Source organism: Monodon monoceros, unplaced genomic scaffold (assembly GCF_005190385.1).
Source record: "Monodon monoceros isolate NGI ecotype Baffin Bay Population unplaced genomic scaffold, NGI_Narwhal_1 Super_Scaffold_21, whole genome shotgun sequence".
Taxonomy (NCBI): Eukaryota; Metazoa; Chordata; class Mammalia; order Artiodactyla; family Monodontidae; genus Monodon; species Monodon monoceros.
The window spans coordinates 77070969-77098948 of NW_021703778.1; the positions used below are offsets into that span (position 1 = coordinate 77070969).

The window sequence follows — 27980 nt, forward strand, 5'->3', positions numbered from 1 at the left end:
GTGGAAACAACCCAACTGTTTGACAGATGAATGGATTAACAACACGTGGTATATACATACAATAAAATATTATTCAGCCTTAAAAAGGAATGAAATTCTGATACATGTTACAATATGGATGAATCTTAAAAATATTATGCTAAGTGATCAGACACAAAGGACAAATGCTGCATGATTCCACTTATATGAGGACCTAGAATAGGCAAATTCATAGCGACAGAAAGTAGAATAAAGGTTACCAGGGGCTGTGGGGCAGGGTGGGGATATATTGATTAATGGGCACAGAGTTTCTGTTTGGGATGATGAATAGTTTTGAAAATGGATAGTGGTGATGGGTTGCATTGTGAATGTACTTAATGCTACTGAATTGTACACTTAAAATGGTTAAAATGGTAAATTTTGTTATGTATATTTTACCGCAATAAAAAAAGTCACTAAAAACATTAATACACATGGTGGAATCAGTGGTACAGCAGTAAAATAAAATAAAATAGCTAATATATTTTTTCTGACTTTGGAATAGGGAAGGATTTACAACGCAAAACATATTAAGCAGAAAATAAAATACAGACTCATTTAATCATACTAAAACTAAGAACTTACGTTAGTCAAAAGGACTGTATAAAAGGTGAAAAAACAAGCTATAAACTGAGAGTATATGTATGTACATATACACACACACAGAGAAATAGATTAGTACAAAACTACATAAATGGATGATAGGAAAATGGGTAAAAGCCATAAACAGGCATTTTGCAGCAGAAGAAAACATATATGGCCAATAAATATATGAAGGGATACTTAATCTCACTAATAAGAGAGAGGTAAGTTATACCACAAGATACCATTTTATACCCACTCGATTGGGAAAAATTAAGAAGTGTGACATTATCATGTATTGGAGAGGATGTGGAAATTTTACACATGGCAGGTGGGTACAACCACTTAGGAAAACGATTAAACACTATCTTATAAAACTGAATCTTCCCAGACCTTACGACCCAGTAATTCTACTCCTAGATGTATACTCTAGAGCATGCATTTTCTTTTCTTTTCTTTTTTTAACATTTATTTATTTATTTTGGCTGCACCAGGTCTTAGTTTTGGCATGCAGGATCCTTTGTTGCGGCATGTGGGTTCATAGTTGTGGCATGCGGGCTTCTTAGTTGCAGCATGTGCACTCTTAGTTGCGGTATGCATGCGGGATCTAGTTCCCCAACCAGGGATCAAACTCGGGCCCCCAGCAGTGGAAGTGCGGAGTCCTAATCACTGGACTACGAGGGAATTCCCCTAGAGCATGCATTTTCAATAGAGGTGATATCACATCCAAGGGGGTGAAATTAGTTCTGAGGAGAGTGGGGAATGGGAAAAACAACCCAAACATACACACTCTTTTTGTGCATAAAGCATAGCTATACGTTCAGTACATCAAGATATATACGTTAATACATTCAGTACATCAAGATATATACATTATATCTGTGGTATTAAAATTTCATTAGAAGAACAACAACTGGGGGTGGGGGAGTCTAAAAAAGACTCCTTAGTGAGGCAATAATGAAAGAATGGTTGAGAAACACTGCCCTAGAGATATTCTTGCACACATGCACCAGAAGACATGTATAAAAATGTTCATAGCAGCACTGTTCACAATAGCAAAAATCAGAAAATGACCCAAAGAGCCATCAAGAGAAGTAGATAAATAAACCGGTGTATTCATCAATGGATGAGGAATTAAAAGGTATAAATCCTTCACCCATCAATAAAAAGGAATGAATCAAAGCTAAATGCCACAATAGGAATTTTAGTAATACAATCACAAGTGAAGTCCCAGAAAACAACATGCAGTATAATACTCTCTTTATATAATTTCTGTTGTAAAGCTGTAATAGTAAATAAACACTTCTAAACATCTAGTTCCACAGTACTCCCAAGTGAGGTCCCGGAACAAAGACTGCACAGACTCCTACAGGACTTCCCTGGTGGTCCAGTGGTTAAGACTCTGCGCTGCCAATGCAGGGGGCATAGGTTCAATACGTGGTGGGGGAACTAAGATCCCACATGCCACACAGCTTGGCCAAAAAAAAAAAAAAAGACTACACAGACTCCTCGATCAATGTTTTTCCAACTGCAGGTTGTCACTCAGTGGGTCCTGAAATCAATTTAGTAGGTTATGACTAACGTTTTTAAAATGTTATAGAACAGAATAATCAAAATGATTGTACAGAGTAAAAGTAAAGCTTGTTTTGTGAAACTTTTTGTTTTATAAATATGTACACACACATACATACACCTGTATGCTCAAATTCTGAAATCTAAACAGCTCTGAAAGCCGCTAGTTTCTTTTTTAAGTTTAGTGCAAAAATTCATGGGACAGCAAAATCTGACCTGAAATCCCATAAGCTATTTATAACCTTTGCTCTTCTCCAAAGGTTATGATATGAATAATACATTTCATTGCAGAAATATTTGATATTAAAGTGACATACAGACCATATTATCTTTTAAAGTTCAAAATATTAAATAATATCTCTGGACCTAAGAGTTTGAGGTAAGAGATTAAGAACCTATCTATGTATATAACTTTACATGTATATGTATAGTTAGTGTACATATATTGATATTATTGTATACTAAGTTGCAATGTAAAACATATTTCTGACTAGGTTGAGACAAAAAGTCTGCAAATTACTGGTTAGGTGACATTTTTCATAGACAATGGCCATACCTAGGCTTCATTAATTCTTATTCTACAAAACTCCCGGAAAGAGGGCTTCCCTGGTGGCACAGTGATTGAGAGCCCGCCTGCTGATGCAGGGGACACGGGTTCGTGCCCCGGTCCGGGAAGATCCCACATGCCGCGGAGCGGCTAGGCCCGTGAGCCATGGCCGCTGAGCCTGCGCGTCCGGAGCCTGTGCTCCGCAACGGGAGAGGCCACAACAGTGAGAGGCCCGCGTACCGCAAAAAAAAAAAAACTCCCAGAAAGAGACATCCCACCTTTATGACTCAGTGTTCCTGTGTATTTTATTTTAATTCCTCCCACTTTACTTTTAAGATTGTTTCTTGTTCTGAGGAAGCAGATATTGGTCATCATTTACAGGTGACCTTTAAACTGAACACAATGTCTGAAGTTTACATCATTCCTAAATCTCATAAAGAATAGAAAAAAATCACCCTAACCATTGAAGCGGGGTTGAAAGGGCCATTTCACAGCCTTACCTTCAGCAAGTTTAGGACTTTCTTGCCAAGATCCAGCTCAAAGTTGGCATAATTAGAACCGCACATGTCATAGATAAACACCAGTCCATTCCTCTGAGTTTCAAAGCTGTAAAGCAACCATTGAATGAAAACATTTATAAGTAATAAGATGGATGAGGCAAATTGAAAACCTGGGTCAAAACAAAGACACAGAGAGTGTGGGACACATCTGGGACTGAAATAATTGCCTTCCTGAACTGGCCTGAACTTTTGTGACTGGCCTTACAAGAAGAATTTATAATAAGAAATATATATTTGGTCTTTGACCCTGTTTCCTGGCAAACTTCCTAAAACTTAGAATTTCCAGGAGCGCGAGGAAGGCATCCATTGCTATATTAATGAGGTGACTTTTAGAATGCCCTTAGATCATCTAAGGATGGGGGCTGGTTGCCAGAGGAACCAACCACGTGACTAGAAAGGGTTGGGAGTTGGGACTTCCAGTCCCATCCCCCACACACACACTCAGGAAGGGTTGTGGGGCTGAAGATTGAGCTCAGTCACCAATGGCCAATGATTTAATCAATCATGCCTTGTAATGAATGAAGCCTCCACAAAATGCCAAAAGGATGATATTTGGAGAATTTCCAAGTAGATGAACACATGCAGGTGCAGGGAGTGTAGCTCTCTCAGAGAGGGAATGGAAGCTCCATGCCCCCTTCCCCATGCCTTGCCCTCTATGCACCTCTTCCATCTGGCTGTTCCTGAGTTATACCCTCTTATAATTGGTAACCTATTAAGTATAACATTTGAGTCTGTGAACCGTTCTAGCAAATTAATCGAACCCAAGGAGGGGGCACTGGAACCTCTGATCTATGGTCAGAAGCAGAGGTGACAACCTGGACTTGCCACTGGAGTCTGAAGGGGGCAGGGGACAGTCTTTTAGGACTGAGCCTTTAACCTGTGTGATCTGAGGCTATCTCCAGGTACATAGTGTCAGAGTTGAAATGAACTGCAGAACACCCAGTTTATGGGGGAGAATTGCTTGGTGGTATGGAGGGAATACCCCACATGTTGGAATTGGAATTATACTTATTGATGCATATTTATCCAGATTCATCAAGTACCAAACTCACAGGCTGCGAATGTTCCAGAGCATCTAGGTATCAAAATTTGAACTGTTTCCTCCTATATCTCTGAATCTGCCTATCCAAATTCTATACCATTCTATGTTCAACTCAAAAGTTTCCTCTTCTATGAAGGTGCCCCTGATAATTGTCACCAAATGTACTACCATCCTTCACCCACTTGAAGCCCCATAAATCTTTCTGTGGATTTTTCTTGTGGCTCTTAATGTACTCCCACCTTGTGTAGCCATCTGAGTCTCTCCTAGAGGGCCCAAACAAAAGTTTACCTCATAACCCTCAACAGTCCCCAGCACAGTCCTTGCAAACAGATACATAATAAATGGTCACAGATTTGTAATTCAGTGGGCTAGAGCCCATCACTAAAAAAATACTTCAGGCCCATAGAAAACTGTAAAGCAAAATTCTAAGCTCAATGATGGTGTATCTGTCTCTTATGACTTTAATGGAGGAAGAGAATAAACCCACAAATGGCCTTTGGAAGGCATGTTAAAAAGTAGATTAAGAGGTGGTGAACCTATTCCCAGATTGAGGTTAAACATGTGAAGATACAAAAAGTATTACTCAATCCCATCTTCTTAATTCCTAAAGATTTCTCAAAGCTGTACTCTTCCACCAAGCCCGATCCTTACCTGCTCCTGATCTGCACACCTAAATGGTTGTTCAGAATAAATTATTTGATTGGACTACCACTGATGATAGCAACAGTTTTCACATTTATTTACAATTGAGAAAACTTTTTGACACAAAACACATTCTTGAAATCAGAAGTCTCAATGTTATTTTGTATCCGTATTTTTTTTTGCATCACCTCCTGGAAGCCTCCGTATCTTCATCCTTTCAACAGAATACAAGGCGGAAGCACCTACCCATGAAGCAGCATTTCAAAAATCTCTTAAGTAGGGCTTCCCTGGTGGCGCAGTGGTTAAGAATCCGCCTGCCAATGCAGGGGACAAGGGTTCAAGCCCTGGTCCGGGAAGTTCCCACATGCCGCGGAGCAATTAAGCCCATGCGCCACAACTACTGAGTCTGCGCTCTAGAGCCCGCGAGCCACAACTACGGACACCCGCATGCCTAGAGTCTGTGCTCCGCAACAAGAGAAGTCAACGCAATGAGAAGCCCACGTACCGCAACGAAGAGTATCCACCACTCTCTGCAACTAGAGAAAGCCCGCACGCAGCAAGGAAAACCCAATGCAGCCAAAAATTAATTAATTAATTTTAAAAATCTCTGAAGTAGACCCAAGTTTCTCCAGCAGACTTAATTTCAAATGGCCCTTAACATGATAAAGTGAGTGCTAAATCTTATCTCCTTTTTTCATGACCCCAGAGAGACTGATTCACCAAGATCAAAGATTCTGTTCAATGAGTGGCACAGTCATTGAGTAGACTATCCAGATCTAGAGACTTCCCTTTTCTCCACAAGCTCAACAGGGGCCAAACTCAAAGAATTACAGGTTTTCCCCTCACAGCTCCAGCCTGCGGCAGGACACTAAAACAAAGAGAAGTCAGTGCCAGGGGAAATAGAATTTAATAAAAAGAAGCTATGGTGCATAATGATGCAGGTTCTATATTCATAGACCTGAAATTGCTCATCCTTTGAAGGCACATGAAATAAATACAAATGCAATAGCATTTTCACTTTTCTGGGTACAGAAGATGAGGTTTACAATAATAGCGCTAGTTCCCTACTAAGAATAATTGCTTCCCTACCCTATTGAGTTTGATTCCCGAGCTAGGATGTTACTGGGAACACCAAGATTACCACAGTCCCTGACGTTTGTTTCAAAATAATCTAGGGTAAAGGGGTGGGTGAGGGGCTTTCAATGAAACAAGATTGGTTACAGATCACTTTGAAGATGAATGAAAGGCATGTGAAAGTTGATGACACCACTTCCTCTCCACCATGGAGATTTGGGAATTTCCCATTATATAATGTTGAAAAGAAGGTTCCCTGCCCTCCTGGAGCTTACCATCTACCGGTAGATGAAAAAAACATCCATATAAGACAAATGACATCATAAGGCCATATATAATTAAATATGAAATGATTGGTATTAATAATAACTGCGATTAAAGTCAGAGTAAAAAGAATTTTATGACAAGTTGGAGTGGTGAGGGAACCAGTCACAGAAGTTGGGCCTTAAATAAAGGGGAAGATTAAGTGAAGAGGAAGGGTTTCCTCCTCTTCCATTCTGGTTCACGGTAACAAAGGAAAACAAGAATTTCTATTCATTAGTGAGAATATTTCATTCAGAAAAAAAAGGGTTCACATTGGGCTTCCCTGGTGGCGCAGTGGTTGAGAGTCCGCCTGCCGATGCAGGGGATGCGGGTTTGTGCCCTGGTCCGGGAAGATCCCACATGCCGCGGAGCGGCTGGGCCCGTGAGCCATGGCCACTGAGCCTGCGCATCCGGAGCCTGTGCTCCGCAACGGGAGAGGCCACAACAGTGAGAGGCCCGCGTACCGCAAAAAAAAAAAAAAAAAAAAAAAAAAGGTTCACATTTACTTACCTTACATGCACCCTCTGAATAATGAGGAGTCACTGAGGGTTTTTAGGAAAGGGATGGACATCACGAGAACAAAGTTTTAATTACATTTACCTGTGTAGTATTCCTATGGGATTCAATACTCACACTAGAAAAAGCAAGCTTTGGCCACTGTCATGCCTACACAAGAGCTCCGACTCTCTAAGCTGCTCAAAGAGGAAGGCAATGCTAAATTTTCTGGTAAAAGAGCCTTCCATTCATTCCCCTGAGCTAAAGAAACATTTCAAAGGGAACTATACTCTAGAAATTATGCCTGAAGACCAAGCATAAGAAAGAAGAACTGAGAAATTCCACATTTCTGACTGGCTGCTGACCGCTGGCCCTCTCTCCTTAGTAACTTCTCTTTTTCAGAATAATGCTGTGTGTGTGGTTTGGATATATCTCTCACTGAACACCACCAGCAGAAGCCAAGTATATGAAAGTATTAACATTAACAAGGCAGCAACAAGTGAACTAGACAGAGAGCCCCGCTTCAGACAATCCTTTGGCTATTCCCATCCTCTAAGTCCAGAAGTATGACTGAAGTGCACAGTTGTCTCTCACTATCTCTGGTCTTAGCCCTCGATATATCACATCTAACCCAGAGGACCAGCCAATGACATTGAGAGCAATAAGAAACTGTAAATGGCAAGCACCAGGGAAAAAAGAAAGTAAAAGAGGAAGATAACATAGTAGGGTACAAATAGCTCTGACCAAGAGTGAAGAAACCAGGATCTTAGACCAGCTGGATCAATATGTGATGACTGTAAAAGAGCCACAAAACTTCTTGGGGCTTCAGTTTCTCTGTCTATAGAACAGTGATAATACTACTTACCTAAGAGCAGGGAGGGAGACATGACCTGAGTTGCTTCTTTTGGCTTATGCACCTATTTATAAAAATGATTTTGCTTAACTTATACTCTTGGACTTCTCTCTCCTGAATGTTGAGTCTCAAAATCCTCTGCATTATTCCTATTTTACAGACAAAGAAACTGAGGTCCCACAGGGTCTTCAGCATCAGGGGAGAATGATCGGAAAGAACCAGCACAAGTCATCTCACCTTCACTCCCTTTCAATAACGTCATTCTCAATACACTAAGAATTGCTAGTTAACTAGCTTTCTCAGCTTCTGTTACCCTGAAATACAGCCAAGCAGGTCAAGTTGCAGAATACCCATCATCTACATAGTACCTGGAAACATGCCAAGCCCTAAAGACATGGAATATTTTCCATTCATAGCACTGCCCAGGGCACATCCTAGGAGCATAGTGAATGCACTGCTGAGTTTAATCAAATCAAACAGTGTCACTTTCCCATCTGGATGTAGAACACCCAAAAGATAATTTCCATGCTCACCTATCCACAGCTCTGTCTAGCAAGTAAAACAGAGCCTGAAGTACCACATGTTGGACTGACTTGTGGGGATGATGTAATCTGGCAGTGAAGAGGGCAATGGAGGCTCCTGTTGGGTCCCGAACATTCTAGAGCAAACAAAACAAGAAATATTTAGAAATCAAATAGAAAATCACAGAAATCACGAAGCCCTCTTATCCTGCACAAAGGTTTGTTATGAAGAGAACAGATGCTGATAATACTTCTCTGACTTGCATCAATTGCTCCAGAAAAGGAAGAAAGCTTTTTATCATCCCATGTCTGATTCTCAGCACCCCCTGGATTCCTTCCCCCTGTGGTAGGAAAAAACCACATTCTCTTAACTCTTCAATTACAGAGAAATTAAACAATGGTCTACACTGGCTGCCTAGCTAATTTTCCCAGGCAGGATAGCAAAGAAATAAGCAACAGGAGAAATTCATAGAATATAACAATGGTTTCTATACTCTGCGTTAAAAGTACTGCTGGATACTTACTGGAAAGGCTGTGGTCTCTAAGTGGAGAGAGCTTGCATTAAATAAGGAAGGATGGGCCTCTGACACATTTTATACCCATCCCAAAGGCCTTAACTAACCTTAACGGACCAGTGAAGAAACTTTTCTAAATGTACTGTACAACTGATTTTCAATTATTTCAATTATTACCAGAATAATTTTATGCCAAACTTCACATCTGCTCTCCACTGTTGAGACTCTCTGATTCAGGATAAGATATCTAGGAACAAAGTCCAAAGAGAACAGCTACACAAGAAAATAACAAGATACTACAAGAGGGGTTCATTAATACTCACTAAGATGGTGAATTTTCCACTAAGGATCTCAGAACGGAGAGGTTCCTCATGAGGTTTCAGCTTCACAATGCCCTCCTTCCTTCGTGTTTCCTGAAAATAAAAAAAGCAAGATGAATTAATATAAAAATACTGTACACCCATGACAGCTTTATGTAACCACCAAAAGGGATTTTGGAAATCAGCTTCCTGAATCATGAATTCCTTTGTAACCCCCCTCTAGGCCAACTGAGTGTTGTCAGAATTCTTGTCCAATGCCAGCGTATCAGCCCCTTCGGGCTTAGGTTTTTTCTTTGAATCAGTGAGAATCCTAACCCTGAAGACCAACCACTATATATCAATCATTACAGTGCAAGGTCAAAGTTCTTAAACATGCAGCAGCACTGATATTAAAATATGCACCCCAAACTGTCTGGAAACAGATATCCTAACACATCCTCCAGGCTTAGGCCTCTCCTGTCTTAAATAGGAGCCATCCCTCCCCTCAATATACTCTCCAACAACAGCTACCATGACCTCATTTTAATTCATCTTCATAGCCAGATTCTTTAAACTCATCCTCAGTTCCCTCACACTCATTCCACTGCACTCTCGTTTCCTCCCAAACTAACTATACCATCCAGAGCTCCTGCTCAATCCAATGGGCATTTTCAGTCCTCCTTCTACATGACAAGGGTGACTACTCACATTCTCTTTTTCCTGAGACATTCTCTATTTTTGACTAAAAAAAAAAATACTCTCTTGGTTTTTCTATTTCTTCAGCTACTCCTTCTAAGTCTCTTGTGGGCTTTTTTTCATTCATTTGTTCACTCATTTCACTCACTGACTCATTCATTCATTCTGTCAGTATTTGTTGAGCAACTATTATGTGCCAGGCACTCAGCTAAGTGCTAAGAACACTCTGGTGAATAAAACAAACTAGGTCTTTGTTTATATTCTTCCCCAATTCATCCCTAAAATCAAATTCAAACGCCTTCAGAGGCAAGGCAGAAAGTGAAGACAGTATGAGTGCTGGAATCACAGGAGAGTGCATGCCTTACATAAAGCATTCAAACTTAACTTTAAAAAACAACACTGGACCAAAGAAAGCAAAAAGTCTGAAATGAGGTTCTGCTCTACACATCTCCCTATTCCTCACACTCTCCCAGGATGACCTCACCCATTCTCATGGCTCCAATATTCACCTCCAATATTCTACTTTGGTCACTCTGAAATCACTACTTCCAGTCCAGCCTTCTTTTCCCAACCCTAGACTCACATCCCAACTGCTTAGAGGACATGTCTATTTGGATATCCCATTGGCACTTCAACCTTAACACGGCCAAACTGAACTCATGACCTACTCTCTCCACGTACCTGTACCCATTCAGTGTCTCTTAATTAGTGAATGCCACCACTATTTACCACCCTGCCACCCAAGTCAGAGACCTGGAATTCTCCACTTCCCTTTCCTCACACTAGTTTAATAAGCAACTCTGTCCTATCAATTTTACTTCTAGAATCTGACCACTTTTTCTCTATCTCTCTGACACTACATTTAATGACACCACAATCATCTCTCTCCTAGTAAGTACAACAGCCTTATAATTGGTCTGTCTCCAGTATAGCCCTTCTGGTCCATCCTCTAAATCACAGTGAAAATAATCTTTCAGAAAGCAAATCTGATCAAGGCATTCTGTTGTTTATACCTTCAATGAACTTCTCTGCCCTTAAGAAAGAACAGATACTCTCTGATCTGGCCTTGTTTACCTGCTGCTCAATCTCTTGCCATGCCCCCTTCTCGCACTCAGCATTTCTGATCAGCTCAATTTGTCTCTTGCCACTAGGCATCTGAACTTGCTGTTCTCTCTGCCATACTCCCCTACTGTCTGATTCCTACTCATTCTTCTACTCTTAATTTAGAAGTCATTTCCTTCAGGAAAGCTTCCTTGACCCTCTTAATTAAATGTGCTTTCCACAGAACCCAGTACTGTCGTATCATAACATTTCTATAATTGTTTATTTACTCTCTTTCTAAATAGTAATCTCTGCACTGGGAACATAGCAGATATACAATAAATATCTGTTGAATAAATGAATGAATATTGAACAACATGACCCACAAAATGGGTGTGAGCTTTAGTTTTAAACTCTTAAATTAATCCTAGTGCCTCTTATCTCAGTCTCCTTTTTTTTTTTTTTAATTTATTTAGGGAGCTTCTAAGTATGTTCAGAAGGATTTTCTCACTCCAAGGTAGGGCTCTTAGATATCGATCCACTTTTTTTTTAATGCGAGTGGGGAGAACCACTATTTGTGTAGACTGTGGCAGAAACAACAGCAACATAGAGAACCCAGGTGCCACATGGCAGGTCCATCCCTGAGGTACATACTCTGTAGGAGTGAAACAACTCTATGGCACGGAGCACATCAAACTTCCGGGCCATGAGGAACTTGACGGCCACATTCCAAGAGAGGGGGGAAACGTTGTACTGAACTGTCCACTTGTTAATCTCTTCAAGAAACTGCTTGGTGGCCTGTTTGACAAAGAAAGTAAAGATAGCTATTAGAGAATATATTTACAGAAACAAAAAAATAAGCAAGAAAAAAAATAAACTTTCCCCAAGCAAGTTTGAACCCAAAGTTTACTAGAGGGAACAGGGAAAACAAAAGTTGGAAACAGATCTGAAACCAGAAATTGTTAAATTTCATACAACTCAATGAGGCCAGAAGCCAGAGCCAGGTCCAGAGAGCAGGGCTTAGCACAGGAATGTATGAAGAAATAATGAGGGGAAGATCAAGGCTCCCAAATATGATGCAAATTACTGGCCCCAAAGCAAAAAAAAAAAACCCAGCAGAGTTTGTTTTTTGTTGTTGTTTTTTTTAAGCCTAAAAAAAAAAGTGGATGGGCCCTCTGAAGAGTTATTGCCTAACGCACAGTGTAGTATAGCAGTCTCAGCTGCTGTTTTGGTCCCGTGAGCCAGTCACACAAAGTAAAACAATCAGAAAATGGTTTCAGTTCTGAAATTAGCAATACTGTTGAGAGCAGCAAAATGATTGGAAGAATTTAACAAATGTAAAGGCCAACTGCTCTTTGCACTGACTGACCCCACAGGACCTCTTTGTGCTTCATATGGCAGCCCCCAAAACTGGACACCAGTGCCCAGAGGGTCATTAACAGCTCCTCTGGATAGTGGTTTGGGAGAGGGGTGTGAGGGTAGAGAACCTACTACTGGGGGAGGAGTGGGAATTTTCATTTTTACTGTTTAATCCCAAGCTGACAAGATGCCTATTTCCATAATTATTCCTATCTCTTGATTAATCCATGCTCTTTTATCCTCTCTCACCCTATTTCTCCTTACATTTTAACCAGTCTCCACTCTAGCCAAACCACCCTTCTGTTTCTTCATTTTAGAATAGGACTTTTTTGCATGCATTTTCTAAATTGCTAAACGTTTTCTGCACGGCTATTTTTTCCCTTCCAATCAGAAACGTTTCTCACTTATTGGTCCAAAATGTGATCAACTTGATGAGAATTCTGAAATTTAATTGATCAACCAACCAACCCCTCAGTTAAGATGTATTTATTAAACTATTGTGGGGACTTCCCTGGTGGTCCAGTCAGTAAGACTCTGCGTTCCCAATGCAGAGGGCCTGGGTTCGATCCCTGGTCAGAGAACTAGATCCCACGTGCATGCCACAACTAAGAGTCCACATGCCACAATGAAGATCCCGCCTGTCGCAATGAAGATCCAGCGCAGCCAAAATAAATAAATATTTTTTTAAAGATAAACTATTGTGTATTTAACTATTTGTTAATATCTGTGCTACATATAAGGAATACAAAAATGAGGTTTGTTTCAAGAGGTGTAAGGTCAACCTACTATGTGACCGTGGTCTCTAATTTTTCTTTACTTTTTAAAAATATTTGTTTATTTATTTATTTTGGCTGCACCGGGTCTTAGTTGCAGTACACGGGATCTTTTTTCGTTGCGGTATGTGGGATCTTTTTTTAGTTGTGGCATGGGGGCTTCTCAGTTGCAGCACACGAACTCTTAGTTGTGGCATGCGAACTCTTAGTTGCGGCATGCATGCGGGATCTAGTTCCCCGACCAGGGATTGAACCCAGGCCCCCTGTATTGGGAGCAGGGAGTCTTACCCACTGAACCACCAGGGAAGTCCCAGTCTCTAATTTTTCAATTCAAAAACAGGGGAGAGGACTTCCCTGGTGGTCCACTGGTTAAGACTCCACGCTTCCACTGCAGGGGGCATGGGTTTGATCCCTGGTCTGGGAGGTTCCACATGCCACATGGTGTGGCCAAAAAAAAAAAAAAACGGGAGAAAGGGTAACAGGAATGACCTACTTCAGAGTCTTGGCAACAAGTCCTACCTTGCAAATACAATCCAAATTGCTACATACGTGTTTAAATAACTAGCAAACTAGAATCCCAGGAGAGTCAGCAATACGTCATATAACAGAGCACCTGATTCATTCCCCCAATTTCTAGGAAAGGATAAAGGCACTTTACAAACCAGGGTAAAATCTAAGAGGCCTGGGGCTGCACCTGAGCTTTAGAACCCTCCAACTGAGGCAACATACCTCACATCAACTGGAAAAGGAGAGAACCAGCAAAACTAATCAGGCAAAGTGCATAAAGAGAGCCAAGAAATAAAGGCTATGAAGAAACGCTTTCAGACGATCACTTTGGCCCAGAACCAGTTACAGTCAGACCAGAGAAATGAGTCCCAGAGAAGACAACAGGACAAACTTAGAATGCTCCACCAGAAAACAGTTGGAGTTGCCTCTATGGGGTGAGTGGCCAGCATCAGAATGAGGAAAGACGGAAGGGAAAAGAAGCCGGCACAGAAAGATCCCAGAAACAAAAGTGCGGCAAGTCCGGAAGGTCCTAGGAGATTTTGTAAAGGCTATTTGTTTAATTAACATATCATCTTCTCAAGCCAGCTCTCTCCTGGGCATCTCTGAAGCTGCCTGTAGAGTAAAACAGCAGAATAACAGAATATCTTTTTCCCCTTTTTCTAATAAAAACAATCAAAAGACAAAACAATATGCAGGTGGGAGGGGGAAATATAGTTAAATGACCAGGAGGTGATATGAAATCCAACTATTAAGATGATTTTTCATTTCTCATAAATAAGCCACACCCCAACAAGAGACACACAGGTTTCACACGCTTCCTTCCAGGTACATATCGGCTTCCTTCTCATTAAACTCAGTTCCTTCAAGGTTCTTAATGTCCTGTAGCTCCCAAGAGCTGCTGCCTTGAGCTGACCTCTGTCCCCCGCTGGTCAGGATGTTGTTCTTGGCTTTAAGCATGGGAACAATTCCTCCAGATTTGGCAGGACTAGGCCTTGCATGAAGAGAGTCCAGTGTACTATAAACAGTGATGTGATATTTACGGATACAAATACACTCATACATCGCCTGCTATGTTCAGCCTCATTCTCTCTCTCCTGCATGCCCATTCCTCTGGTCAAAGAGATGAACCTCTTAGACAAGCTAGAAAGATGGTCTCATCTTCCACAGCCCCTCTCTAAACAGTTCATCAGGTCCCTCCCTCCGTCTACACAAGGGTTTGGCACAGCCACGAAGTACAGACCAATTTGTGGTTCTGTTTGTTACCAGAAAAACAAGCCCCAGATATTTTAATGAGCGATACACTCTTCAGAAGGGATCACTGAAATTCCTGAAATTAATATTCAGTGTATTTCCTGGTGAAAGAAAGAATGAGCCAAATGGTTAAGTCACAGCTTACAAAATACTTCAGATCAAGGTGAATGATTTGAAGCTATCTAGGCTTATGAGTAATCACAAGTTGCTCACACCTGGCAACAAAGGAGTGGTCACAGTTCAAACAGCTTTGGTCTTCCTTTGGGAAAAGGTCTGAACTGATGTACAGAAAAACTAACATTATCACTTACAACCCCCCTCAACCAGCTTGTTAGGTATGGGTAAGATTTGTTACAGCATAGTCAGAGCTTACTGTAATTACATACTTCTCCCACAATCATGTTTAAATTGATAAAAACAAGTTTCTTGACTAAGAAACCAGAGAACCACTATAAAATGGCTGAGAAATCTGTCAGTTAAGTGATTACACCCTGGACACTATCTACTAGTGTTGTATGGTATAGGAGAATAAAACCAACAACATAGTCTTCATGTTATATTAAGCTCCCAAGAGCAGCTATAATTTTCAGATGAACTCTAGGCAAGGGGCTAGCAACCCAAAAGGTCCAGAAGAATGGGCTGGCACCCTTGGTTCCACAGTTAGTACCTAAAATCCTGTATTCCAAGACAATGTGGGCAAGAGTGAAACCTACTCTTGAAATAAAGTCCTGGGATGTCAGCCATCTAACCACCAAGAAACAACTCTAGCAGTGTAGTGGGTTTGGGAGTCAGAAAGAACCCATCCTCTCACTCACTCCTGTATGATCTGGGCAAGTCACTTAACCTCTCTGAGCCTCTATTTCTTCATGAAAAGATAAGGCTTGAACAAGACAACAGATAAGAAGCATTCACCACACTACCTGGCACTTGGTAGGCAGTCTCTGAATGGATGTTCATTCTTTCTTCTTCTTTTTTTTTAAATTTATTTTATTTATTTATTTTTGGCTGCATTGGGTCTTCGTTGCTGTTCGCGGGCTTTCTCTAGTTGCAGCGAGAGGTGGCTACTCTTTGTTGAGGTGCATGGGCTTCTCATTGCAGTGGCTTCTCTTGTTGCAGAGCACGGGCTCTAGGCGCACGGGCTTCAGTAGTTGTGGCTCGCGGGCTCTAGAGCACAGGCTCAGTAGTTGTGGCGCACAGGCTTTGTTGCTCCACAGCATGTGGGATCTTCCTGGGCCAGGGCTCGAACCCATGTCCCCTGCATTGGCAGATGGATTCTTAACCACTGCGCCACCAGGGAAGCCCATTCTCTTTTTTTCTTAACTCCAGTCATTTCACACTAAAACTTCTTTCAACAGAGAGTTCCTCAAAATCAAGTGACCTTTGTTGTTTCTCTTTAGCCTGTAGCAATTCAATCTCTCTAATCCATTTTATCCAAAAGCATAAGTTTAAATTAGAAACTTCCAATATGTGTTAAACTGTAATACAAAAGTCTCTAAAGGATCAACTTATCCTCATTCAGGGCTCTGTGGCAACATAGGAAAAGCTAGGTCCAGAAGTATTTATACCCCATAGCACAGGGAGATCAGCTTGGTGCTTTGTGACCGCCTGGAGGGGTGGGATAGGCAGGGTGGGAGGGAGGGAGATGCAAGAGGGAAGAGATATGGGAACATATGTATATGTATAACTGATTCACTTTGTTATAAAGCAGAAACTAACACACCATTGTAAAGCAATTATACTCCAATAAAGATGTAAAAACAAAAAAAAAACAAACAAAAAAAAGTATTTATATCCTTGCTCCCAACTCTCAATGCTTTTGTCCCTACACTGGCAGCTCTGGAGATTAACACTGCCATCCTGAGCACTAATCCTTTTCAACAGCATCAAACTGACTTGAGAGTATTTCTCATCATAATACAGGAACAATTTTGCTCAGGACAAACACCATGCAAAAAATGCAATCAGTCACCCTGCACTGAATACCTAAATAAGGAAAGTGATTCAATATAAGACTCAGTGTCTGCCTTTTAACAAATGTGAGGTTACCTCCATATTTCAGCAAATATGCCATTTCCCCATTAATTTCAGTGACAGATGCATTAGTAAATTACCTTCCTCTTATGCCTGTTTTCCCACCTTTCCTTCATTGTGAATTTCCTTGTAATGTCTAGTAATCCCTTTAGTCCTCATCAATCTGCCAGGAAACAGAATCTGAGCTAAAATACACTAGCTTGCTATAATGCAGCAAGGTGAAGTTTGCTGAATTTTCAACCTAAAAACTACGCTCTTGGGACTTCCCTGGTGGTTGCAGTGGTTAAGAATCTGCCTGCCAATGCAGGTGACACAGGTTCGATCCCTGGTCCAGGAGAATCTCACATGCTGCGGAGCAACTAAGACCGTGTGCCACAACTACTGAGCCTGCGCTCTGGAGCCTGCGAGCCACAACTACAGAGCCTGCGTGTGCCGCAACTACTGAAGCCCACGTGCCTAGAGCCCATGCTCTGCAACAAGAGAAGCCACCACGATGAGAAGCCCGTGCACTGCAATGAAGAGTAGCCCCCGCTCCCCACAACTAGAGAAAGCCTGTGTGCAGCAATGAAGACCCAACACAGCCAAAAATAAAATTATTTTTTAATTAATTAATTAATTTTAAAAAGAGCCAGGGGCTTTCCTGGTGGTGCAGTGGTTAAGAATCCGCCTGCCAATGGAGGGGACATGGGTTCAAGCCCTGGTCTGGGAAGATCCCACATACCACAGAGCAACTAAGCCCGTGCGCCACAACTACTGAGCCTACGTGCCTAGAGCCCATGCTCCTCAACAAGAGAAGCCACCACAATGAGAAGCCCGCACACCGCAACAAAGAGTAGCCCCCGATCGCCGCAACTGGAGAAAGCCCATACACAGCAACAAAGATCCAACACAGCCAAAAATAAAATAAATAAAATTTAAAAAAAAAGAGCCAGTGCTGGGACTTTCCTGGTGGTCCAGTGGTAAAGAATCCGCCTTCCAATGCAGGGGACACGGGTTCGATCCCTGGTTAGGGAACTAAGATCCCACACACCAGGGGGACAACTAAAGCCCACATATCACAACTACTGAACTTGCGTGCCTCAACTAGAGCCCACGTGCTGCAAATTACAGAGTCCTCGTGCTCTGGAACCTGTGGGCCACAACTAGAGAAAAGAAAACCTACAGGCCACAACTAGAGAGAAGTCCATGCACCACAACAAAGAGCCCAAGCACCACAACGAGAAAAGGCACGCGGGTGCCTCAAAGAAGATCCCGCGTGCCACAACTAAGACCCGATGCAGCCTAAAATAAATAATAAATAAATAAAAGAGCCAGTGCTTGCTTTCTTTTTCTTTTATTATTATTTTATTGCCTTATATCTGAGGTTTACAACAGTGCTTGGCACTCAGCAAAAATACTTGAATAAATAATTAATAACAAGTAAAGGATGGATAAGCAATTCTTCAAAGAAACTCAACTGGCCAATAAAGTTACAGAAAATATTCAACCTCATTAGTAATCATGGAAATGTAACCAAAACCAGCCAAGGTTCCCTCCCACCCCGCTCAATGCTACTACCTAGTGTTGGTGAGGGTTCAGCAAAGGCACTCAAGCAGTCACTAAAAGGCTATAAAACACAGCATATTCTTTGACCCCGCAATTCCACTCCCAGAAAAATAACCTAGATCTGTGAACATTTTCATCAATAAGGATAATTAACAAAACAGTACAAATCACCTCAAAATATAAATTGGTGAAAAATGGTAGTACACAGAATGTAACATTAAGATGAAAAAATGCTCATTAAACATTAACACAGATCATTAACAAATAGGTAACAAGAGAATCTCATTTTCATTTCTTAAAGTCTGAATACATAAAAATATGAAAATGTTTGCAGTAGTTATTACCACCACTAAGTGTTAAGATGAACACTCTGAAATCTTGGTGTTTTCCTGTATTTCCCCAGTTTTTCCTTACAATAAACATGCGTTACTTTTGTAGTCAGAAAAAAGGGGAGGGGAAGGTTTGGGAGTAAATTTGACAAATCAATTTTGAAGTACTGAGTCCCTAGCAAAGTATTCTCCCCCAAGGCTGCCACTCTTAAACCTTAGTAACTCTGCTACTAATTCAAATCACTATAACAGTGGTGCTGTTTGGGCACCCAAACTTTAAATGAAGCTAGAGGTGGAGCAATATTAAATTCAGCACTTCTAACTGCTGGAGTAACCACTCTGCTTGATCCCAGCTCTACAACTTACAAGCTCTGTGCTGTTTCCTTATCTGTTAAAAGTGATGAGTACCCTGCTCATAGGAACGTTGAAGTTTAAATGAATTAATGTTTCATTGATAATAGAACCCAACATATGTAAGCCTTACATGTAAGAGCCAGTGCTTTCTTTTTTTTTAAATTAATTAATTTATTTATTTTTGGCTGTGTTGGGTCTTTGTTGCTGCGCGTGGGCTTTCTCTAGTTGCGGTGAGCAGGGGCTACTCTTCGTTGAGGTGCACAGGCTTCTCATTGCGGTGGCTTCTCTTGTTGCAGAGCACAGGCTCTAGGCGTGTGGGCTTCAGCAGTTGTGGCTTGCAGGCTCTAGAGCGCAGGCTCAGCAGTCACGGCACAAGGACTTAGTTGCTCTTCGACGTGTGGGATCTTTCCAGACCAGGGCTCGAACTCATGTCCCCTGCATTGGCAGGTGGATTCTTAACCACTGCACCACCAGGGAAGTTCCCAGTGCTTTCTTAAATAGGGTTTTACTGCATCTTGGAAGGAAAAAGTTTTAAGAAAAACTTTCTGATTTTATTTCATAACTTCTGTTATGAAATAATGTAAGAAAATCTGTAAAAAAAAAAAAAAAAAAAGGAAGCGGTCAGCCAGCGGGTGCCTCTAGGACTGAACGGCTGAGGGTGGGCTGCCATCAGTCTCTGCAGGCTGGGCCAGGCCTCCTGAGAGTCTAAGGTGGTCCACTGTGTATAAGCACTGGTGGTCCTGCACAGGTCACCATGCAGAACGCCATGAGTTAGAAGCTGGGGGACGGAGGGCTTAGAGATGCTTGAGGGACATCCTTAACCTACGTGAAATGTTGGAGGTTGAGGTGAAAAATATGGCTTTGATATCTTCATGGAAGACTGCATTATTTCAGGACTTCCCTGGTGGTCCAGTGATTAAGAATCCGCCTTCCCATGCAGGGGATGTGGGTTCGATCCCTGGTCGGGGAACTAAGATCCCACATGCCTTGGGGCAACTAAGCCCACGCACTGCAAGTACTGAGCCCACGCGCCACAACTAGAGAGAAGCCCATGTGTCACAACGAAACATCCTGCATGCCGCAATGAAGATCCCACATGCTGCAACTAAGACCCGACGCAGTCAAATAAATAAATAAATGTTTTTTAAAAAAAGACTGCATTATTTCAATCCTGAATCTGGTTCAGTTCCCTTATTGACTTATTACTATATTTAAAAATGTTTGTTTAATTTAACAAAAAAAAAAGGAAAAGGTCAACCAAAATCCCATCACCCTACAGCTGTTTTCATGTTTTAATCATTTAAAAGTGGGCTTCCCTGGTGGCGCAGTGGTTAAGAATCCGCCTGCCAGTGCAGGGAACACAGGTTCGAGCCCTGGTCCGGGAAGATCCCACATGCTGCAGAGCAACTAAGCCAACACGCCACAACTACTAAGCCTGCGCTCTAGAGCCCACGAGCCACAACTACTGAAGCCGGCACACCTAGAGCCCGTGCTCCGCAACAAGAGAAGCCACTGCAATGAGAAGCCCATGCATCGCAATGAAGAGTAGCCCCCACTTGCTGCAACTACAGAAAGCCCGCGCGCAGCAACGAAGACCCAACACAGCCAAAAATAAATAAATTAATTAAAAAATAATAATAATAATTTAAAAGTTAAAGTCAACAGAAAAATACTAATAGATATATACTTTTCTAAGTTTATGTCCCCACAACCACCCCCCCACACACACACACACGCATCTTGGGGGAAGGGAAGAAGAAAGAGGGACTATTCAAGTAGACATTGTTTTAGTGCAGAGACTTGTTTCCTCTCTGGCAACCTTCCATGACTAGTAGCAGTAGTATCCCCCTTCAAGGCAAGAGCACAGCAGAGCTCTTTCAGGCATCCACTCATGTAGTCAGTCAAGCATTCACAAGTATTTGCTGAGGGCCTGCTCTATGCTAAGCAGCACAGTAGCTGTTGAGGAGACATAATTTAGAGAGAGAAAGACCCATTCTGAGCAGGTTACAGTCATTTAAACATGGAGACACGTATAAATGGATCAGCATCATATAATGTGATAAGTTCTAAGACAGATCTATGCACAGAGTACTATGGGATTCAAACTCTCTAAGAGAATTAAAAACAAATCTTTTTTATTTTTGGCAAATACATGAAATTTCCATTTTATTACAGTTTTATACCACATTAGTTCAAATGCATTTCTTTACAACTACTCCAACAGAGCTCCTCTAGAATTACTTCAGTCATCCTTAACATGTGACTTTACCAGACTCTGAATGTAAAATAAACATATAAAATTTCAAATTAGTAACTTTTAATTATGAATGGGATAAGAAATAAAGCCATCAGATGATGTCTGGGGCTATTAACTTCCAACAAGACACTTTGTTGAATTGTTTCTTCTGATACCCCAGGTATAAATGAGAACCTTCAAAAAACAAGGGAAGACCAAAGTACAGTAAAGAAGCCTCTGCAGCTTAAGCCTCCTATAGTCCTAAACCTCTGACAGAAGCTAGGCAAAGCATCTTTCTTGCAAATTAAGTGGGTTTCCAGTATTTCCATGTAGTTGAGCTTTCAGAGACAGACACTCAGCATATCATTACGCTATACCATCTTGGCTCTGGTTGTATTAATTATGCCTGAAGAGTTTAATACCCATCCAAGTCCAAAGGTGGAAGAACACATAAACGGGTATGGCAATCAGCAAGAGCAGACTGTAAAAGCACAGGCTGGCTGTGCTAGTGCAGCCCTGTGGGAAGTTTTCTTCCACAGAGGACGAGTATAACAGTCCTGCTAAAGAGACCAATGGAATAAGGACAGTCAACGTAGGAAGAGACAGAAACATTCTTTTCCTCCACTTATTACCCGTCACTCTGACTTTTTAAAAGGTGGATGGTATTTAGAAAATTTAGTTGTGTGTGTTGTTATTTTTAAGTATGATCTAATGCTGCTCCATTTCTTCTTGCTTCTTATTTTGATGTGTCATCCTGGCTGCCTGTGGTATCGTATTAGGAATCCCATCAATAATTGGATAGGCTATTCCTAACTCTTCGTTAATCAATTCATTTGTCGATGCTTCGTATCTGAGCAGCTTCTTGGAGAGCGGGCACACCAGGAACTCCAGCAGCGCTGGGTCGAAGGCACGGGGAGGTTTCCTCGTCCTCTCGCTCTTGTCTGTGGACAACATGTGCAGATACCTCTGGGCGACCGCGGACGGCTGTGTACGTGTCCCCCACAGCGCTGAGGCGAGCCGGCCGCACACTCCGCTCAGCATGTTCTGGCCAACAACAAATCTTTTTAAAAGAGTGCCTTGAAGGATGAATAGAAATTTGCCAGGGAGAGACAAGAATTCTCTTTAGAGAAAACAAAATGTGTAAAGGCAGAGTCATGAAAGAACAGGGATTACTGGGGGATACAGTGTAGCCAGTGTGTCCAGTGTATATGACAGAGAATGGTGGGATATGAGCTGACATGGAGGCTGAGCCACACAGGAAAGGCCCATGATCCTATACACATGAAGGACTCAACAGAGACTTTTTTTTTTTCTGGCTGTGCTGGGTCTTCGTTTCTGCACACGGGCTTTCTCTAGTTGCAACGAGCAGGGGCTACTCTTCGTTGCGGTACAGGGTCTTCTCATTGCGGTGGCATCCCTTTGTTGCAGAGCACAGGCTCTAGGCACGTAGGCTTCAGTAGTGCAGCACGTGGGCTCAGCAGTTGTGGCACACGGGCTTAGATGCTCCACGGCATGTGGGATCTTCCCAGACCAGGGCTCAAACCCATGTCCCCTGCACTGGCAGGCAGATTCTTAACCACTGCACCACCAGGGAAGTCCCTTAACAGAGATTTTTAAGAGAAGGTATGAAATACATTTAGTCCTCCTCTCCCAGCTAAAAATGACTCTGCCAGCAGTGGGGAAGCCAGACTAGAAGGAAAAAATCTAGCAGCAGGGAGGGAAGTTCCTAGCACTGTGCCTTGCATTAATAAATATCTCTAATAATATCTAATAAATATGTATGAATGAATAATGAACAACAGAACTCTAAAGAACATTAACATTTAGAGGGCAGAGGAGGAAAAACCAAGGAACTTTTAAGATTCACTTTTAGAAGTACTAGTGACCACTGAGCATCAAAGAAATGTGAATGAAAAAACAAGAGTTGTCAAATATCCCCTACACACACAAAAAAAAAATACCTACAGGCTCAGATGGTTTTTATGCCATATTCTATTAAACCTTCATGGTCCAGATAACTCTGATGTTGTAGAAAGAGTAGTTTAACAGAGGACAAATACATCATAACCAAAGAGGGTTTATCCTAGGAATGAAAAGACAGTTTAACCTAGGGACATCTACCAACACAATTTTCTATATTACCAGATACTAAAGAAGAAAACGTATTTAACCGTCTCAACAGATGCTGAAAATGCACTGAATAAAATTCAACACCCATTATGATTTTGTTTAAAAATGAGCAAACTAGGGACCTTCCCTGGTGGCGCAGTGATTAAGGATCCACCTGCCAATGCAGGGGACACGGGTTCAATCCCTAGTCCGGGAAGATCCCACTTACTGTGGAACAACTGGGCCCATGCGCCACAACTACTGAGCCTGTGCTGTAGAGCCTACAAACCACAACTACTGAGCCCACGTGCCACAACTACTGAAGCCCGCGCGCCTAGAGCCTGTGCTCCACAACAAGAGAAGCCGCCGCAATGAGAAGCCCTCAAGGAAGAGTTGCCTCAACCGGCTACAACCAGAGAATAGCCCGCACGCAGCAAGGAAAACCCAACGCAGCCAAAAATAAAAAAGAATAAATAATAATTTTTAAAAGAATGCTGAGTCCAGATAACCATGAAGGAAGGCTTAACACCATCCTCCTGATGAAACCACATGGGACTGGTTCTGAAATTCGAGACTCTTCCATCTATTACATCAAGCATTGTGCAAGAACCAAAAAGAATGAAAGCTAACTGCTATTAAAGGATTAACATCACAATGGGAACTGAATAGCAGGAAACCCAAAATAGGACTGACCAAGTGAAGCTTCCCATAAGAGTCCAAAGCTTCAAGCAATACTGAAGGGCCGGAGCTAATTCAGCCATTAAACATGAAAAGCTCCTCAGTGTTAATAACTTCCTACCAGGGGAAGTGAAGTCCTAGGGTTTATCAGCACTCCACCAGCCAAATGTGAAGACCCCAGACCAGGAATAGCTGTTCTCCAATACCGGGGGAGCAAAAAATGTTCTATTCTTTTCAAAGTGCTATTTCTATCTCCCTTGGCTCATGGTTCCCTTCATAAGTAGAGAGCACTGATCACATATTACAGTAAAGGCAATTCAATCCATTCATTTTTTAGAGCAAGACTTTGCCCCTCCCAGTTCACACAGGCCAAAGAGTGTGGTCCAGCAAGAAACAGCAAAGGTAGCAACCATTTGTGAAGCATTCTGACATGCACCAGAGGAAGAACTGTACATACATCATACTCAACAGCCTTGGCACACTGAGTATTATTAACCACATAAAGCAATCAAAGCATACAGAGTCTAAGCAAACTGCCCAAGGTCACTCAACTAATAAATGGCATAGCTGAGGTTTTGAGGTTTGAATTCAAAACTTTTCAAATTCCAGTCTTCCCACTCACTAAGTGGCCTTGAGAAATACAGGATACACATCATTCATCTCATCAGCAGATATGTTATCTCACATATATATTATGACATATATACTAAGTCGTGTCTTTGTCTATGCACAAAATTACTCTGGAAGGATATACAAGAAACTGGTAACGTTGGTTGTCTCAGAGAGCTAGGTGGCTGAGAGACATGGCAAGAAGGAGAATATTTACCAAATTCTCCTCTGTACCTTTTTAAGTTTAAATCATGTGACTATATTCTCCACCCCCAAAATAAAATGTACCAATTTTATATAGTCTTTAACTAAAATATATATATAATAAGGACATCTGAACATAATGTTTAAAAAAGTACTTTAGGGAATTCCTTGGCGGTCCAGTGGTTAGGACTCAGTGCTTTCACTGCTGGGGCCCAGGTTCAATCCCTGGTCGGGGAACTAAGATCCCACAAGCCACGTGACGGGGGTGGCGGGGTACTTTAAACCCTGCCACCAAATGATGAGTTTGTTGATACTCTATAGTCTTCCTATCAAGACCAAAGATAATGAGTTAGGGAGCTCTACAAAGGGGTAAAGGATTATAGCTGCTTTTAGGAGCTTTAGCACTAAACAGGGGATGCTCCAAGGCCCTTGGAGTGTGGCAATTGTGCCACACTCGCTTTCCTGCTGGAGGTTTTTTGCCAACAGCATGTTTACTAAACATAAGCTGCCATCTCTATTCTCAGGCTTAAATACCACTCTCCAGACAAAGGTTATCAAAGAGGATGAAGAACTCCCAGAGACAATGGAGGAAATAATTCAACAAGAAAATAAGGAAGTAAACATTTCTAAATTGTCACAGGAGAAAATTCATGTCAAGAGGTTGAGGGGCAGAAGAATATAACACAGAATAGAAACATAGAAAAAAACAGAAATCTGGAGAATAAACAGGAAGCTCCTCACCATCAGCAAGTGCAAAGTCATCCAGCTTCCCAGAAGGAGACAGGGGTTGGGGGGAGTGGCGGGGGAGGGTGCATAATTGGTCACTCCCTATAAGGAAGAACCCAAAGGCAGCTTGCCAGCTGCTACCCATTCCAGCTGGTTAATAAGGGGGTGAACCACACAACCAGAAGAACCCTGGAAAGTCTAGGGAAAAAAAATCTAAAGGATTTGGAGAACCTAGGGGTGGGGGAGGCCTTTAGTAACAATTTTTCTCTCTGCTTCCAATTGATGGCTGAGACTTCAGAAAGAAAGGAGGAATGTTTATGACTGTCAATAAATTGGAGTTGACCTTCCAGATCCTGCTGGAACATTCTTCTCCTTCCCTTCCTCCCAACCCTGGCTTACTCCTATTCGCCCTTTAGATGTCAGTCTAAATCCCACTTCTTCATCCGGAAGTTTTTACTGTCTTCCACCCAGGCACACAGTGTTATAAAAGCTTATGTTATTGTCTACCTGCTCCCATTAGCCTATAAGTTTAGGGAGGTGCAAGGGCCAAGTCTTCCATGCTCACAAATGCATACTCAGCACCAAGCACAGCATATGGCGCCATACTGATGAGTAAATATATGAATGATGATGGGCTCTCAGCCTGCTAAAAGAGTGTTGTTGACAGGGAGTAGGAAGAGCATGTTTGTCTGAATACTTGCCAATCTGATTATGAGAGCTTAAAATTGAAAATAAAGAGAGAAAAATTCCCAGATAAAACTGGGAAAGAACATCAGGAATGACATAAGAAAAGCAATGGGAGAGGTAACTATTAAGCCACAAAAGAAAATATCTGAAAATTAAGTTGCCAATATCTTAACTGAAGACATCTAGGGAATTCCCTGGTGGTCCAGTGGTTAGGTCTCTGCACTTCCATTGCAGGGGGCACAGACGGGTTCTATCCCTGGTTGGGGAACTAAGATCCTGCAAGCCACACAGCACAGCCAAAAAATAAATAAATAAGATAAAATAAAAAGGACTGAAGGAAAGAGAAAAAGCAAAGGAATAAAGGAAGTTTATTATTTTTTTAAAAAGACATCTATAATAGAGATATGCAAAATCAGTTAAAGTTCATGACTTTTATGAAATAAATAAGACATGGTCCCTATCCACGAAAATCTGAGTTTAATGAATTTGTGAATGCCGTATGCCAATGATGGGCAAATCTCATTCAAATCTTAAAGGGGGAAGTGGGATGGCAGTGTGTCTCAAAATGATATCCCCAGTAGAAATCTATAAACCACACTAAAGAATTTCTGAATGAGCATAAAAGAGAGTAATGGACAAGATACAGCTGCTGGAGTACACTTCAGCCTGCTCAATAATGGAGAATATAGATTAGTTTCTTGGTTCAGATCCCCAAATTGGCCTGGTAATGATGATGTTAGAGATAGGAAACTTCAGGTACCTCATCATTAGTTGGATATCAAATTTATCTTAAAAGGGGGTAGGGATTGAAAATCTAATAAAATCTTGCTGACAGTTTCATTCTAAAAGGATGAGGGGGGACTTCCCTGGTGGTCCAGTGGTAAAAAATCTGTCTTACAATGAGGGGGAAGCGGGTTCGATCCCTGTTCAGGGAACTAAGATCCCATATGCCGCAGGGCAACTAAAGCCTGCGCACCACAACTACTGAGCTCGCACGCCTCAACTAGAGAGCCTGCATGCCGCAAACTACAGAGCCCACGCACTCTGGAACCCGCGCCGCAAGTACAGAGCCCACGTGCCCTGGAGCTTGCACATCACAACTATAGACGAGAAAACCTGCACGCCACAACTAGAGAGAAGCCCATGCACCGCAACGAAAAATCCTGCATGCCTCGACGAAGATCCTGCATGCCTCAACTAAGACCTGATGCAGTCAAAAATAAATTAAATAAGTAAATAAATAAATAATCTAAAAAAATAAAAGGATGGGGGAACTACTATACTGGGCTTAATTCCGACCAAGAATATAAACTAGTTGAAAAACTGAAAGGGTCTCAAAGAGAAAGTAACCATGTAATCTTTGGAAGTGTGATAACCAAGGAGCTTCTGGGTTGGTGAACACACAGAGATCTGGGGAGAGTGGCGCACCTGGGCCTGGAGAGGACATGGAAGTTCTGCACCCCTTCCCACATACCTTGCCCTATGCATCTCTTCCATCTGGCTGTTCCTCAGTTTTTGTAATATATATAAATGTCAAATCACTGTGCTGTACCCCTGAAAATAATATAATATTGTATGTCAATTATACTTCAATAAAAAAGGGAAAAAAAAGAGAGAAAAAAGGTTGATAGCCAACAGCTGAGTGCTGTCAGAAGGATGCAGTAAAGAGAGCAAGTCCTAGATGTGGCACCAGCAATCCTGTATTAAAGACCTAATTCTGCCACAGCTATGTGCCCTCAAGTCAGTCAAAATTTTTCACCCCATAATTTCCTCATCCAAAAAAGGATAATACCCACCTACTTCACAGGATCCAATAACTGGC

General features: G+C 41.8%; 3 protein-coding genes across 4 annotated transcripts in view; all 3 read right to left on the minus strand.

Moving 5' to 3' along the window:
• Nucleotides 1-27980, minus strand: part of PTPN9 (protein tyrosine phosphatase non-receptor type 9) — a 78493-nt gene that overhangs the window by 31927 nt on the left and 18586 nt on the right. Inside the window, exons 2-5 of one of the 2 annotated variants that reach the window (XM_029238057.1) lie at nt 11415-11558; nt 9048-9137; nt 8222-8346; nt 3220-3325 (exon numbers count right to left, since the gene is read on the minus strand). In XM_029238057.1, coding sequence (XP_029093890.1) covers nt 3220-3325; nt 8222-8346; nt 9048-9137; nt 11415-11558 — 465 coding nt within the window. The remainder of the gene's footprint in view (nt 1-3219; nt 3326-8221; nt 8347-9047; nt 9138-11414; nt 11559-27980) is intronic. The other variant, XM_029238058.1, reaches the window with a different exon arrangement.
• On the minus strand, nt 21009-22188 carry LOC114904305 (phosphatidylinositol N-acetylglucosaminyltransferase subunit Y-like). Its single transcript, XM_029238061.1, has one exon. The coding sequence runs from the start codon at nt 21755-21757 to the stop codon at nt 21542-21544; it is 216 nt and encodes a 71-aa protein (XP_029093894.1). The 5' UTR covers nt 21758-22188; the 3' UTR covers nt 21009-21541.
• Nucleotides 21055-22511, minus strand: LOC114904304 (protein preY, mitochondrial-like). The gene has a single exon (XM_029238060.1). The coding sequence runs from the start codon at nt 22184-22186 to the stop codon at nt 21854-21856; it is 333 nt and encodes a 110-aa protein (XP_029093893.1). The 5' UTR covers nt 22187-22511; the 3' UTR covers nt 21055-21853.